The sequence below is a fragment of the Crinia signifera genome, chromosome 4, assembly GCF_055691185.1.
Source record: "Crinia signifera chromosome 4, ASM5569118v1, whole genome shotgun sequence".
NCBI lineage: Eukaryota > Metazoa > Chordata > Amphibia > Anura > Myobatrachidae > Crinia > Crinia signifera.
In genome coordinates, this window is record NC_139220.1 from 183,220,999 (window position 1) to 183,233,342 (window position 12,344).

Genomic DNA, 12,344 nt, shown 5'->3' on the forward strand with positions numbered 1-12,344 from the left:
ACCCCCGAAAAGGTTGAGCTGAATAAATAAGTATTTGAAAATTGCTGCAGCGCCGGTCTGTGTCCTGGCGTCTCTGGATCTTCTGGCTGCCATGTTGGTTATATATATATATATATATATATTAGTGACGTGCAGTGAGGTCAGTGACTGGTGAGGGAAACCCCAACGCTGAAGTCCTGCCGCTGCAGCTCTCTCAGTCATGGCCTGTACATTAATGTTCCAATATGTATTAATACATATTGTATACACCTGACCAATTATATCTACTTTATAGTATGTATATAAGCACATATTGAAAAATAAGGGCATCTGCAGTACTGGCATGGGTTGTCAACGCAAATTCCCATAGCTGGTACATTCACCAGGGAGGTGTACAGTGCATGTGCAGTGGGCACGAAATATTGTGCTCAGGCTGGTGCTGCCCTGTAGTATAGTACCACACTGACTGTGTGTGTGTTTGTGTGTGAGGGGGGGGGGGGGGTTGCCCAGGTCCAATTAGCATCATTATATGCATGCAATCACAGTCCAACAGGGGGGTTGCAGCTGGTAATGGCTGGGGTAAAGTTACAGGGTACTCACCAAGAAGCCTATCCTGGCAGAGGTGGTAAGCACCAGAGCAGCGAAGCTGGTAACCAGGAGACCATGCAATGGCATTATCTGGGAGTGGGTGAGGTACTCCCAAGGGAGGGACAGGCTGTGGCAGTGGGGCTCAGGGAGCAGGTCCTGGAGGATGCAGTTAGCAGCGAGGCTCAGGGAGTGGGGGCCGGAGAAGGGAATAAGCGGGGGAGCTCAAGGGTCCTGGAGGATGCAGTTAGTGTCAGGCGGAGACAGCTTCCACAGCTAGCTGCCAGTCCGTGAGCAGACAGGAAGGGAACCAGCTCCAGCTCTGACATACGAGGCTGAGCCGCCAGTCCAGCACCATGGCAAGTAGGCAGCGTGCAGCCAGGCTCCTGCCTTGCGGGACCGGAGTGCGGAGTAGAGGTCACACACAGGTCCTGGAGCTGCAGCAGGGACCGTCATCCCCGGTGCAGGGTTCCGAGGGTGTGTGACTGGCCCTGGGAGTTTCCCCACACCGGAAACCAGAGACGGACGCACTTGTCATGGCCAGACCCACTTGTTAGCCGGCCCAATCACATCAGCTTCAGTGACAGGGGTTGCTTTCATATTGGCTGTAAGCACTCCTCTGTCACTGAGGCACTCGTGAAGGTGCCGCTTTGAATAGTTTTTTTAATGGGCTTTTGCAGCCCTCTGCATGTCCCTGCCCCCTGCCCACCCCCTGCTCTCAGCTTTTGTAATGGGCAGATGGAGGCACCACTTTCGGTGCCTCCAAAATCAATATAAACTCTCTATGCAGCAATAAAAATTATTACATTAATATAAGAAAGAGACTTATGACAGAATATGTGCCATAAGTATCTTATTTGTATTATTTTAATCATTAATGATAGGGGAGGCACTGCCTCCCCTGCCTCCCCTGACTGCACGTCCCTGATATATATATATATATATATATATATATATATATATATATTTATATTCTTACTGGAAATGTTCTAGCACAGTGCTACCATTGTCTAGCTTTGAGAAATAAAATCTCCCGTTAACTGACCTTTACATTTTCCTTGCTGATCTATTCTGCGGGCAGCTGAGTGATTCATTAACACTACTCATCAACTACACTTTATTTCTCAATCTAATATCATGTCACTTGACTGTAAATACAGTATCCTCAAATCTCATCTTCCGCAAAATCAGCTTCCTACCATATGCACATTTGCCATCCATTACATGTATGTTTTTGCTGTATGGAATGCTCACCCATATTCAATGTCAGTTGCCACAACTAATCTACAGCCTTCATCTTTATAAAGACCTTGTGTTTTAACAATTTATTAAGGGGGTATTGATCAAAGCATGCAAAAAGATGAAGTGAAAAGGGATAAAGCAGCTGCAAAATGAGAAGCTGATTGGTTAGTGCATTATCTCTTTCCACTATCTCTGTACATGCTTGGAAAAATACAGAACTTAAGTGGCATATGCTCGGGGTGATTTTCAGCTGTTTTGTAAGTGATCGGTCTAGATCATTTAGAAATTAAACACAAATTGCTCCATGTATACACCCCATAGTAATGCACGGTCCCACTCGTCACCATCGCCTGCTCAGATCTGTAGCACACAAAGGAAAAATCTAGATAGATAGAGTAGATAGCCTAGCAAGTGCATAAAGAACGGGATAGCACAGATCGCTCAGCACACATCACTATGGCCCTTATTCTGGTTCACTCGCAAAAGGCAAATTCCTTCTTAAATGGACAGAACCATGCGCACTGCGCGGGGGGGGGGTAACATGTGCAGAGAGATTTAGATTTGGTTGAGTTATATTGTTTCTGTGCAGAGAAAATACTGACTGATTAATTTTACACTGCAATATAGATCTCACTTTGAAGAAAAACCCCACCCAAATCTAACTCTCTCTGCACAAGTTACATCTGACCCACCTGCAGTGCACATGGTTTTGTCCATTTGAGAATGAATTTCCCTTTGCAAGTGAACCAGTATAAGGTCCTATGTGTGTATGGGCGATCTAGACAACGGGAAGTTCAAGTGAAGTCAACCTACTCTAGATCTCTTAGCGCCAATCTCTAAGCACAAGTTGACCCATGTGAATGGGCCTTTAGAGCCCTATTTAAACCATAGCAAGATGTAGCAAAATACCTGAAATAAATGTTTCCATAGGTTCAAGGACTATGGAAAATAAACAGTGATGTAATAGAAGGAAATTCAGCTATTAACTGAGATACCAAACTTTGTTTAGCTTGATGCTTTAAATTCCTTCCATCGATTATGTTGCTCCGAAAGTAGCCTAACGAATAATTTATAGGTGTCTTATACAAATGCGAGATTGAGTATCTTCTTGACCTTGGACATGTTTATGGAAAGTGTTAAAGGACACAAGAAAAAGCATTGCAGCAAATGCGGAGAAGCACAGTACCACCTGCTCCATTTCCACATGCAGTTATGTTTGATCTGCTATGAGCCCAGCGGACACTCCAAGAGATGATAGCATTCACTTACATGACTTTAGTCATTTGGTATGTTGGATTATTTTGAGGATGTAATTCCCAAGCAACAACACATTAACATAAACAGGTTAATTATTAACCTTTCCCATTGCCTGTAGCCTCATAAAAATAATTTTTAAACATATATGCATCTTAACTTGAGAATTGTGGAGAAGAGACACATTTGCAAATTACTGTAAAAAGCTTACCTTATTCCAGAAGCTATACATATTTTGCAGACATTATCACAAATTGTTTTTTTTTTTTTAATTTTAAAGCATACCCATTAGTTTGGAGATATAAACTACTTTGCATTGATGGAGGAATGGCACTTAAAGGTTATGAAGTCATACTGTAATAAACGACTTCTACGGACTCTTTGAAATCGTATCTTTGACCAGACATTAGACCGCAGAGATATTTCTAAGAAGCATTACACTGCCTCGGCTGGTTACATGGAGAGTGGAAAAGGTGTTCCATAACTGTGCTGTAGAAGGGGTACTCTATGAAGCACCAAACTATAAAGTGTCTAGGAGAAAACGACATCTTATTTTATTGCAATCGTTTGTTCAGCTAGTTATTTAGTTGCACCATTCAATCAGTTTTATGGATACATTTGCATTGACTGCCATAGTCATGTAAAGCTATCAAAGGTTTCGAGCCTCGCAGAGGCAGTTGGGTAAGTGTATCAAGTATGTGGGGTCTCATACATGGGAATCTAAGGACTACTGTATGTGAAAGGTAAAATAAAAATTTTTACAGCACCTTATGGGCTCTATTTGAGAAAGAATCATAACCCCGTTAGGACGTCTTCATGAAGCCAAAAGTGGTTACATAAATTCTGTTTAGCAAGTAGCAAGAGACAATTATGACATCTATAGATATATAAGTGGTACGATCCCTGTTGACCACAATGGTGACTCAGTAAAGCCCTTCCCGTTTTGCTCTGTCATGCTCTGCTTCCCCCTGCCTCTACCTGTCACCACTGCTGTGTTGCATATTGTGAACTTGGGATGGGGTGGAGGAGGGGAGGCCAAATTATATTTTTGCACCAGGTTTCGCCAAGTTCCACCACTGCCCTAGTGACCTCACTACCCCCCAACCACCGGTATCCATAGTCCCTATTGAGGCACAACACAAGCCCCACCTCCAAAGCTATGTTTCATGTTTAAAATACATGCACTCACTTGGGGCACAACTTCCTTATGGGGCATACACAGCATCTAGTACCAACAAATGCCCCAAGTGGCGCTTGCCTACTCCTTCCTCCACATGTAGAGCACAACAGAATGTGTGTCAGAAGGTACTAGTGATCATTGGAGGGGTACTGTGGGTAAATCCGTGGTTTTAGAAGTACAAAAGTGGAGCTGCAGCATCTAATAACTTTTAAATTGACCTCTACGGCTCCCTGTAACTTAAATAGGTGGGTAAAAGAAAAACAAATCACCTCCAGCCCCCCTGGTACCCCCATCACTTGGTCCAGTCCTGTTGCACATAACAGGAATGCAACATTGTGTTCCAACAATACACTGCCCTGGCCCTTCCCACTACCTTCCTGTTTTGTCCCTGCCACCACAACAGCAACCAAGCAGGAAGATCTGCTTCACATCAAGGCTCAGAGACTATTTCAGACAGCAGCCCCACTGCTGCAGCAGCTCTTCTCAACCCAGCACATGATGCTGTGTGCTATGCTGCAGTGTGATGAGGGAGTTGTTGAAAGTACTATTTTTCCGTGTTTTATTCTAAGGGTGCATGGCCATGGCTAGACTCTCTACTGCCCTGTATGACATTACACAATACAAATTGCATTTATACAGGTTGAGTATCCCTTATCCAAATATCCATTATCCAAATTATTCCGAAAACCATACATACCAGAAAGTGAAAAAAAAAATTGGGTTAAAAGCACAACTGGGTACATCTGTAACAGCACTACTGAGGATAGGATATAAAACTGGCACTAAATATGAACAAGAAAATGATTGCTTGGCATTCAAAGTCAGTGCCTGAGATAGTACACAAACCTTGTTTCATGTTTTGAAACCTTATTTTATGCACAAACAAAATATATTTGTGTGTATTTCATGTGGTTGATGTGTTTGTACAACATAAATGCAAGATACCTCAAAATACATCATTGAAATATAAAAATATTCTGAAATACGGAATAATCCATTATCTCGAGCATTTTGGATAAGGGATACTCAACCTGCACTATACATTGCTTTTTTTTATTATTATTACCAAACTATTTTCTTTTTCGCAAATGACACATTATGTAGTCCTACATTAAAATCCTAATCCTACAAAATCATACAACAGATTTTAATGTTTAAATATAGTCAGAAAACAAGATAACGGTTTACAAAAAAATGTCATGTGTGGAGTAATCTCGTTTACTACATCGCCAGCCAATACATATGGAATACAACCTCATAATAAGTGTTAGACATTAGTAATATTTTGCACTGAATGAGAACATGCGTGGATTGGTACTGTGGAACAAACAATAAAAATGTCCTGATGGGTATCAGACACTGTCCAAACATCTGAGTGTCTTGGCTATAATTAGGTATCTACAATGCAATACACAGGATCTTAGTTAAGATGGAAACATTTCTGTATGAGTAAACAAGAAAGTAAAACTTACTTCATCAGGGTCTACTGAGGATAACGTGTTCATCTCCGAGGCTTGTGGTTCATGTGACTCCAGAAATGTAGACTTGTCCTTATTCAAAATAGTAGGCTTGTCCTTGATACCATTTTGTAGTGTGATATCAGTGGATGTATTTGCAAGTGGAATCAGCACTGCTGATTCTACTTTCTTTAAATTATGGTCAATAGTATCACATACTGGGACTGAAATACATGCAGCAGAATCTGGGGGGTTCTCCACACATGGTTTTGATAGTTCACATTTTGTCTTGGATACTGGTACAGTCTCACTAACGTTTGAGACTGGTGGAGTTACAGTAGCTTCATTTTTCACATTTGTTGTTGGAGGAGGTTTGCGCCCTACAGACAATTCTCTTTGCTCTTTAGAGCGCCTTGGGGCTACTTTTGGTACTTCCTTCATTTGCCCTTGAGTTAAAGTTTTTGCAGTCTTTGCACTGTGCACATCACCTTCAGATTTTACCTTCTTGTCTCTCTCGAGTGCTGGTGTGCCCTTTTCTCCTTCTGGCAGTGCCGAAGAGTCACCAAAATACATCTCTTTTAGAGAAAACTTTACATCACCCGTAGTCTGTAAATGGCCTGGTTTTGGAATGGGAGAATCAACTGGCTTGCTGCTGGGCACAATACTATCTTTTAGTTTTTTAGTATCTTTTGCTGTTACAGTTTTTCCTGTTTTATTTGTAGCAGTGGAAGGTGCAAACCTTTTATTTGAGGTCAGTTGTGATCTCTGAACCTCCATTTTATCTCCCACTGCAGTGTTGGTAACATCTTTGCCAAATCTAGACCTTCTTGGAGCAGGACTTATGCCTTCTGGTTTCTTTGTGCTTCCTTGTGTTGTATCCTCTTTCATGGAGACTTCTACAGGTAAAGGAGGCCCTTCATCTTTTTTCTTCTTTTTCGCATAGGACTCCTCTAATGCTGTTTTTTTTGTTATAACTTCAACTGTTTCATAGACATATGCAAGAAATTCTTTACCATTTTCCTCTATATTTTCAGGAACAGTATAACCATTGGTGGTTGCCTCTTCTTTCTGTTGTGTTTCCAAGACATTGAAGCCATTGGTCAGATGATGTGGTTGCTCATTTGCGTGTGTAATTTCCTCTTCCATCCTGGAGATGGGATCTGGACTAGGAACCTTAATTAAATCATCTTTGGCCGTTACCAATGATGAATCCTCTTTATTTTCTGATGAAAACCTTCTCTTTCTTTGAATCCTTTCAGGACTCAAAGCTCTCAGTCTTTCCCCTTCCTCAAAGTTCTCCTTAACTCGTCTCCTACTCTGCTCAATTTCACGCATTTTGGCTTCTGCTTTTCTCTTGAGCTTTGCAAACCACCTTTGATGTATTTTGTATTCAGTCATTGTTCCAACTTCTAGTATTCCAGAACAGGTAACAATGCCTTTGTTATTTCTGGCTGATGCTTGATAAATTGCAGCATCTTCTTCACTGCACCTGTTGATGAGAGTTTATATAACGTTACCCTGGCCAAAGTATTGTATTCTAGCTAGTATTGAGCTACCAAAACTATAACAGAACACACTTGTAAATTTGTAAGGTGTGCCGTTTCCCATTGTGGAGAATTTCATATTTTGGCAAACCACAATATCGATCCAACTCTTGATCATCTCTGTACCAAGTAACCTCAGGTTCTGGGTATCCTGAAAACACATAAATAAAGATTATGACATGCTATTCATTGTAAACACAACTGGAAATAAGTAAGTATGAAATAAAAAATAACAAGCACATATAAATATACGTCCAGGACTAGCTAAAGCCCCTTCCCCTTCTTATCAGCACTGACCAGCCTCCACTTGTAATCTGCTGCACCCCCACACATCATCCATCCTGCTATTACTCATCTTCTGGATTGCTCCCACTTATCAGGTCATTGGAAAATGCATGGGACTTCACAGTAGTGTGCTCTATTCAGGTACATAGGCACAGACATTTAGTGGGCCAACTTGCAAATGCGTAGGGGGCAGGCCCCCCTTTATCTGGCTCTGTCTAGACCTAAGCAACAGCAAACATAGAAAAAGTAAGTGAAACATACACAAAAAACGGAAACGGCCACAAATGGTGAAAACGCTGTGATTGAATACTGATTGGTGAATCATTGCTTTTTTTTCCGCTTGGCAAATAAACAACAATGATTGAATACCCCCCTAAGTCTATACTTATCAACAAATAGTTGGTTTCATTTAATATACTGATAGACAGTTATGATCACTGTGATTTGGAAAAGTTTGAGCTAATATATAATGACTATAAAAATAGCATATAAAGCTATTAACCATACTGCACCAGCTTATATCTCTCTACTTATCACAAAATATCTCCCATCTCGACCACTCCGCTCTACACAAGATCTGCGTCTCTCTTCTGAACGGATCACTAGCTCCCATTTACTATTACAGGACTTTCATCGGGCTGCTCCCATCCTATGGAATGCCCTTCCACGCACAATAAGACTCTCCGCTAGCCTCCAAACATTCAAGCGTTCCCTGAAAACTCACCTCTTCAGGCAAGCCTATAATGTTTAAGTTCTACATGCATAACCCTCTGAGGCACTTATCTATTATATAGCTTCCCTTCTGGACTTGTAACTTGGTGGGACTGCTATGCTATTACTGGTGCCTGTCCTTGTGTTTCCCTCCAATATCCCTATAGATTGTAAGCTTGCAGCAGGGCCCTCTAACCCCCAATTCTGTCTGTTGTTACCCAGTTTGTTTTATCACTGTCTACTATTGTAAAGCGCAACAGAATCTGCTGCGCTATATAAGAAACTGTAAATAAATAAATAAATAATGACTGACACCATAGCCCCCCCCCAAAAAACACAACTATTTGTGAACATGGAAATAAAACCAAAGATAGAAATGGCAGAATCGTTCAACTATCCAATCATTCAATTTCAGTGACACTTTTTTATGGGGTGGGGGACGTTTTGTTAGTGCTGCTAAGTCCTAACTTTAAAAGTCTAAGAACTTTTCAACTGTACTAAGCCCTGGAAGCCACTGTTTTTTATAATAGCAAGTGTGTGGAGCTTGGTTGCTTTCACTAAATTTATTGGTCAGTGGTGCAAGTAAAAAAAAAATCTTGGTGGTACTGATAGCCTCCACCAAAATGGGCGTGACCATGTGTCTTAGGGGGCGTGGTCACAAAAAGCTAGAGGAGTGACTAAATGACAATAGTGGCGTGGCATCAGGAGACAGGGAATGAGAAACAGGGAATGACTGGGGGTGGGTTGGCTCTTGCTTGGGGGAGAGCCAGGCAGCTTGTGCTTACAATTGTGGAGCCTGCTCTTCATGCTGTCGGCACCGCTGATGCCTGTCAGTGTGACAGGCGAAATCAGCAGTAGCCGGTAGCTGCATACAGCACCAATCATAACGCTGGGTGGGCGGGCTGCGGATGCATTTTATTTAGACTTAAAATAAAAATAGAATTGACAGTGGGTCAGGGGGTAAGTGGTACTGCGTACCTGCAACATATTTCTTACAGGTACTCCGTACCACGCCGTACCCCCTTACTTGCAACACTGTTATTGGTGTATCTACAGTATAATGGGAGCAGGTTGTGCACACAAGCTTCTGGATCCAGGGAGCACACACCAAATACGCTGCACATATAATGTATATACCGTATATAATCGTGTATAAGCCAGTGCCTGGGGCTGCCAAGTTGTCAAGTGGAGGGCCCAGTGACCTGTACCTGGGGGGCGAGAGGGGCGGTGCAGACACCCGGCCGGAGGTTATGTGTATGGTGGCCTGAGAGCTGCCACTGACAGGGGGGACGCCATGTCTGATCCCAGCAGCAGCAGTGTGTCCCTGCAGCAGGTGCTGGATGGGTGAGTGCTGCCCAGAGACACTGATCCCCTCATACATACATATACAGTACCACACACTGCTCCCCACACACATACATGTCACACAGCTTGCATCCCACATGTATGGCACTCCAGAAAATCAAAACCTTACTGTTTTTTTCCAGTGTATGACAGTTTTCCCAAGTATGGGATTCAAATGTAGCATGCGGGTCATTTTCCTTATACAGTATGGCCTCTATGGGTATTCTGATATTTACCAGTAGCTGCTGCATTTCCCACCCTGGGCTTATACTCGAGTCAATAAGTTTTCCCGATTTTTGTGGTAAAATTGGGTGCTTCGGTTTATATTCAGGTCGACTTATACTCAAATATATATGATACTTACCCCTCTGGAGTCCCATAGTGGCTGCTGCAGGAAGAAATTATTAGACAAATGGAGCACTGCCCATTTTCCCAGTGATTTGCACAAGCCCAGCAGGACCCATTTTACATGGAGACGAGCTGTGGAACTGCAAGGGGTGCTGAACAGCTTGTCCCGCTGTTCTATTGCCGCTGGAGGAAGGGTCGTGTCCTCCTCCAGCTCATCCGTCGGATGCCTGCCTTTTGCTCTTACCTCCCAACTACAAGCCCTGGGATGGTTCGCGGCTGTCCACCTTCAACCCCTGTTTATGTACTATATGCAGATTCAGGGGGCTTGGGGAAGGCACAAGCGCATTGATTGATTCAGTGATTAATATGGCTACCGGATCAGTCAAATTGAAAGCGGTGGCTGAAGCCAATCGAAGCTTGTGGTCCACCAGGGTCCACCACTGCCGTGTGTTGAGGACGAGGGCGCATTTCTAACTGTTCGCACTGGGAGCCAAATTGTCTAGAAACAGCCAGTATAGGTGTCACCTGGAACAAGTGGCAGGTGTTATATTCCTGGAGCCGAGAGCAGCGCAGTGAGGTGTCCCCATGAACAAATAGCAAGTGTCATGTTCCTGGAGCCCTATGCATGCACAGTAGACTCTAGCACAAAGTCTCTTATTGGGTACATTATATTAATACAGTGCTCCCTATAGTGTTTTTAATGTGAAGTTTTTGCTTCTTTGAGGTAATTTTTTTTCAATTGGATTCAAAAAAGCTTGGTAATAAATAATTATCTTTCAAGATCAAATCAATATAATTTTAATGCCTTGTCACTGGTCCCCTAAAAGGTGCGGGCCATAATCTGGTTCCTATTCGAACTCTTTGGTAATCCCGCACTGGGTGGGGCACATAAAGTGTCCTCCCCATCTATAATTGTTTGATTATTAGTGGTGACAAGCAGACAATAACCTCTAACGGACCACATCATTTGAGAGAGGAGATATGCAAATGTAGAGCAGGTGTGGCATCATGTCCATGATGCGACACTTCCTTGTATATGACATTTTGTGGATGTGATCATGTGTCAAACCCCTATTCTAGGAAGATGACGCATGTATGTGCACATCATTGATCACTGCTGCTCTTCCTTCTCCCTCACCTGCTCTATATCATTTTCCATATTCCGCAATACCACTGAGATGACACAACTGGAGCTGAACACACACCTCGGTGATGTGTTGATCTAGTGGTGTGGAGATGTGTAATGATACAGATGTTGCCCCACTCATCAGAGCTCCGCCTTGTCAAGACTTGTGACATGTGTGGCGATAGTTACGCACCTGCCGCCACATTCGTGTGACTTTCTGCATTAAACGGGCACTAGCGGTCATATCGCATTACCAATGAGAGCGCCAACTGTATATCTGTATATTCTATCACCTTGCTCACCAGATAATCCCTCACGTGATGATGCAATATATCATTCATTACATGCTTAATGTAGTTGCATTGCATCATCCGTTGAATCAAACAATAAATTGGGTTAACTTGGGGTGCACTCAGGGCTCACTCTGCCGTTAGATAGTTTTAGGTAGCTGCCCAGGGCACTGGGACATCCCTGTTGTACTTAATGTAGGTGGTGGCTTTGGAACTTTGGTACATGTGCATTGTGTTTGTGAATGACACATGCACAGTCAGAGGTTGATTGCCCAGCTCTGTAAATATCAGCACTATGTGCATATCTGAATCAAGCCCACAGCTAGTATGTCTGGTGGAGATGGGTGGCCATAGTTGTCTACCCTCCTGGAAGCTACGGGAGGCTCGCGATTTTTGGGGTGTCCACTGTAACCCCGGAAAAGTAGTTGGGCAGAGAAGAAGACAGAATTGTATGTTACTCACTGACAATCGTGGGAACAGAAGGAAGGGGGTTTGGCTAAATGACAGGATTGCATCATTTAGCTTAGCCCCCATACAACAAAGACCCACAAATTTCAGGTGTCTTCTCATGTTTTGAGTGGGGCCTAATGACAAGACCATTCAGCTCCACCCACTGAAGTCCATGCAGTGTTACCCCTATGGGCTTCTCCGAGAAAGGAGACTTACAAAGTAGGTAGGTAGATATACTATATAGTCAGGCTGGATTAGCAATTCTGGGGAGATGCTATGTAAAGCAAATTAGCTTTGCTGTAAAGGTAGTTAGATAAATGAATAGTGCGGAGAAGGTGTGACACACACACCAGCAGTGTTGACGAAGTGGTTAAATAAAAATTACTGTAGCTGTGCTAGGGGAGGCAGTGTTAAAAAATTAGGCAAGGGTCAGTCTTAAAACAGTGATGATTTTAGCTCAGACTTGTTTTTTTTTTCTCAGGTAAACAAAAAAGCCAGTGGTAATTCCCTCCGGGACAGGGCAGCCAGATCTGAGCAGTGGGGGGCGGA

General features: G+C 43.0%; 1 protein-coding gene across 1 annotated transcript in view; it reads right to left on the reverse strand.

Moving 5' to 3' along the window:
- Nucleotides 1-12,344, reverse strand: part of ALPK3 (alpha kinase 3) — a 94,620-nt gene that overhangs the window by 64,640 nt on the left and 17,636 nt on the right. Inside the window, exons 4-5 of the mRNA XM_083183130.1 lie at nucleotides 7,275-7,392; nucleotides 5,713-7,186 (exon numbers count right to left, since the gene is read on the reverse strand). Coding sequence (XP_083039256.1) covers nucleotides 5,713-7,186; nucleotides 7,275-7,392 — 1,592 coding nt within the window. The remainder of the gene's footprint in view (nucleotides 1-5,712; nucleotides 7,187-7,274; nucleotides 7,393-12,344) is intronic.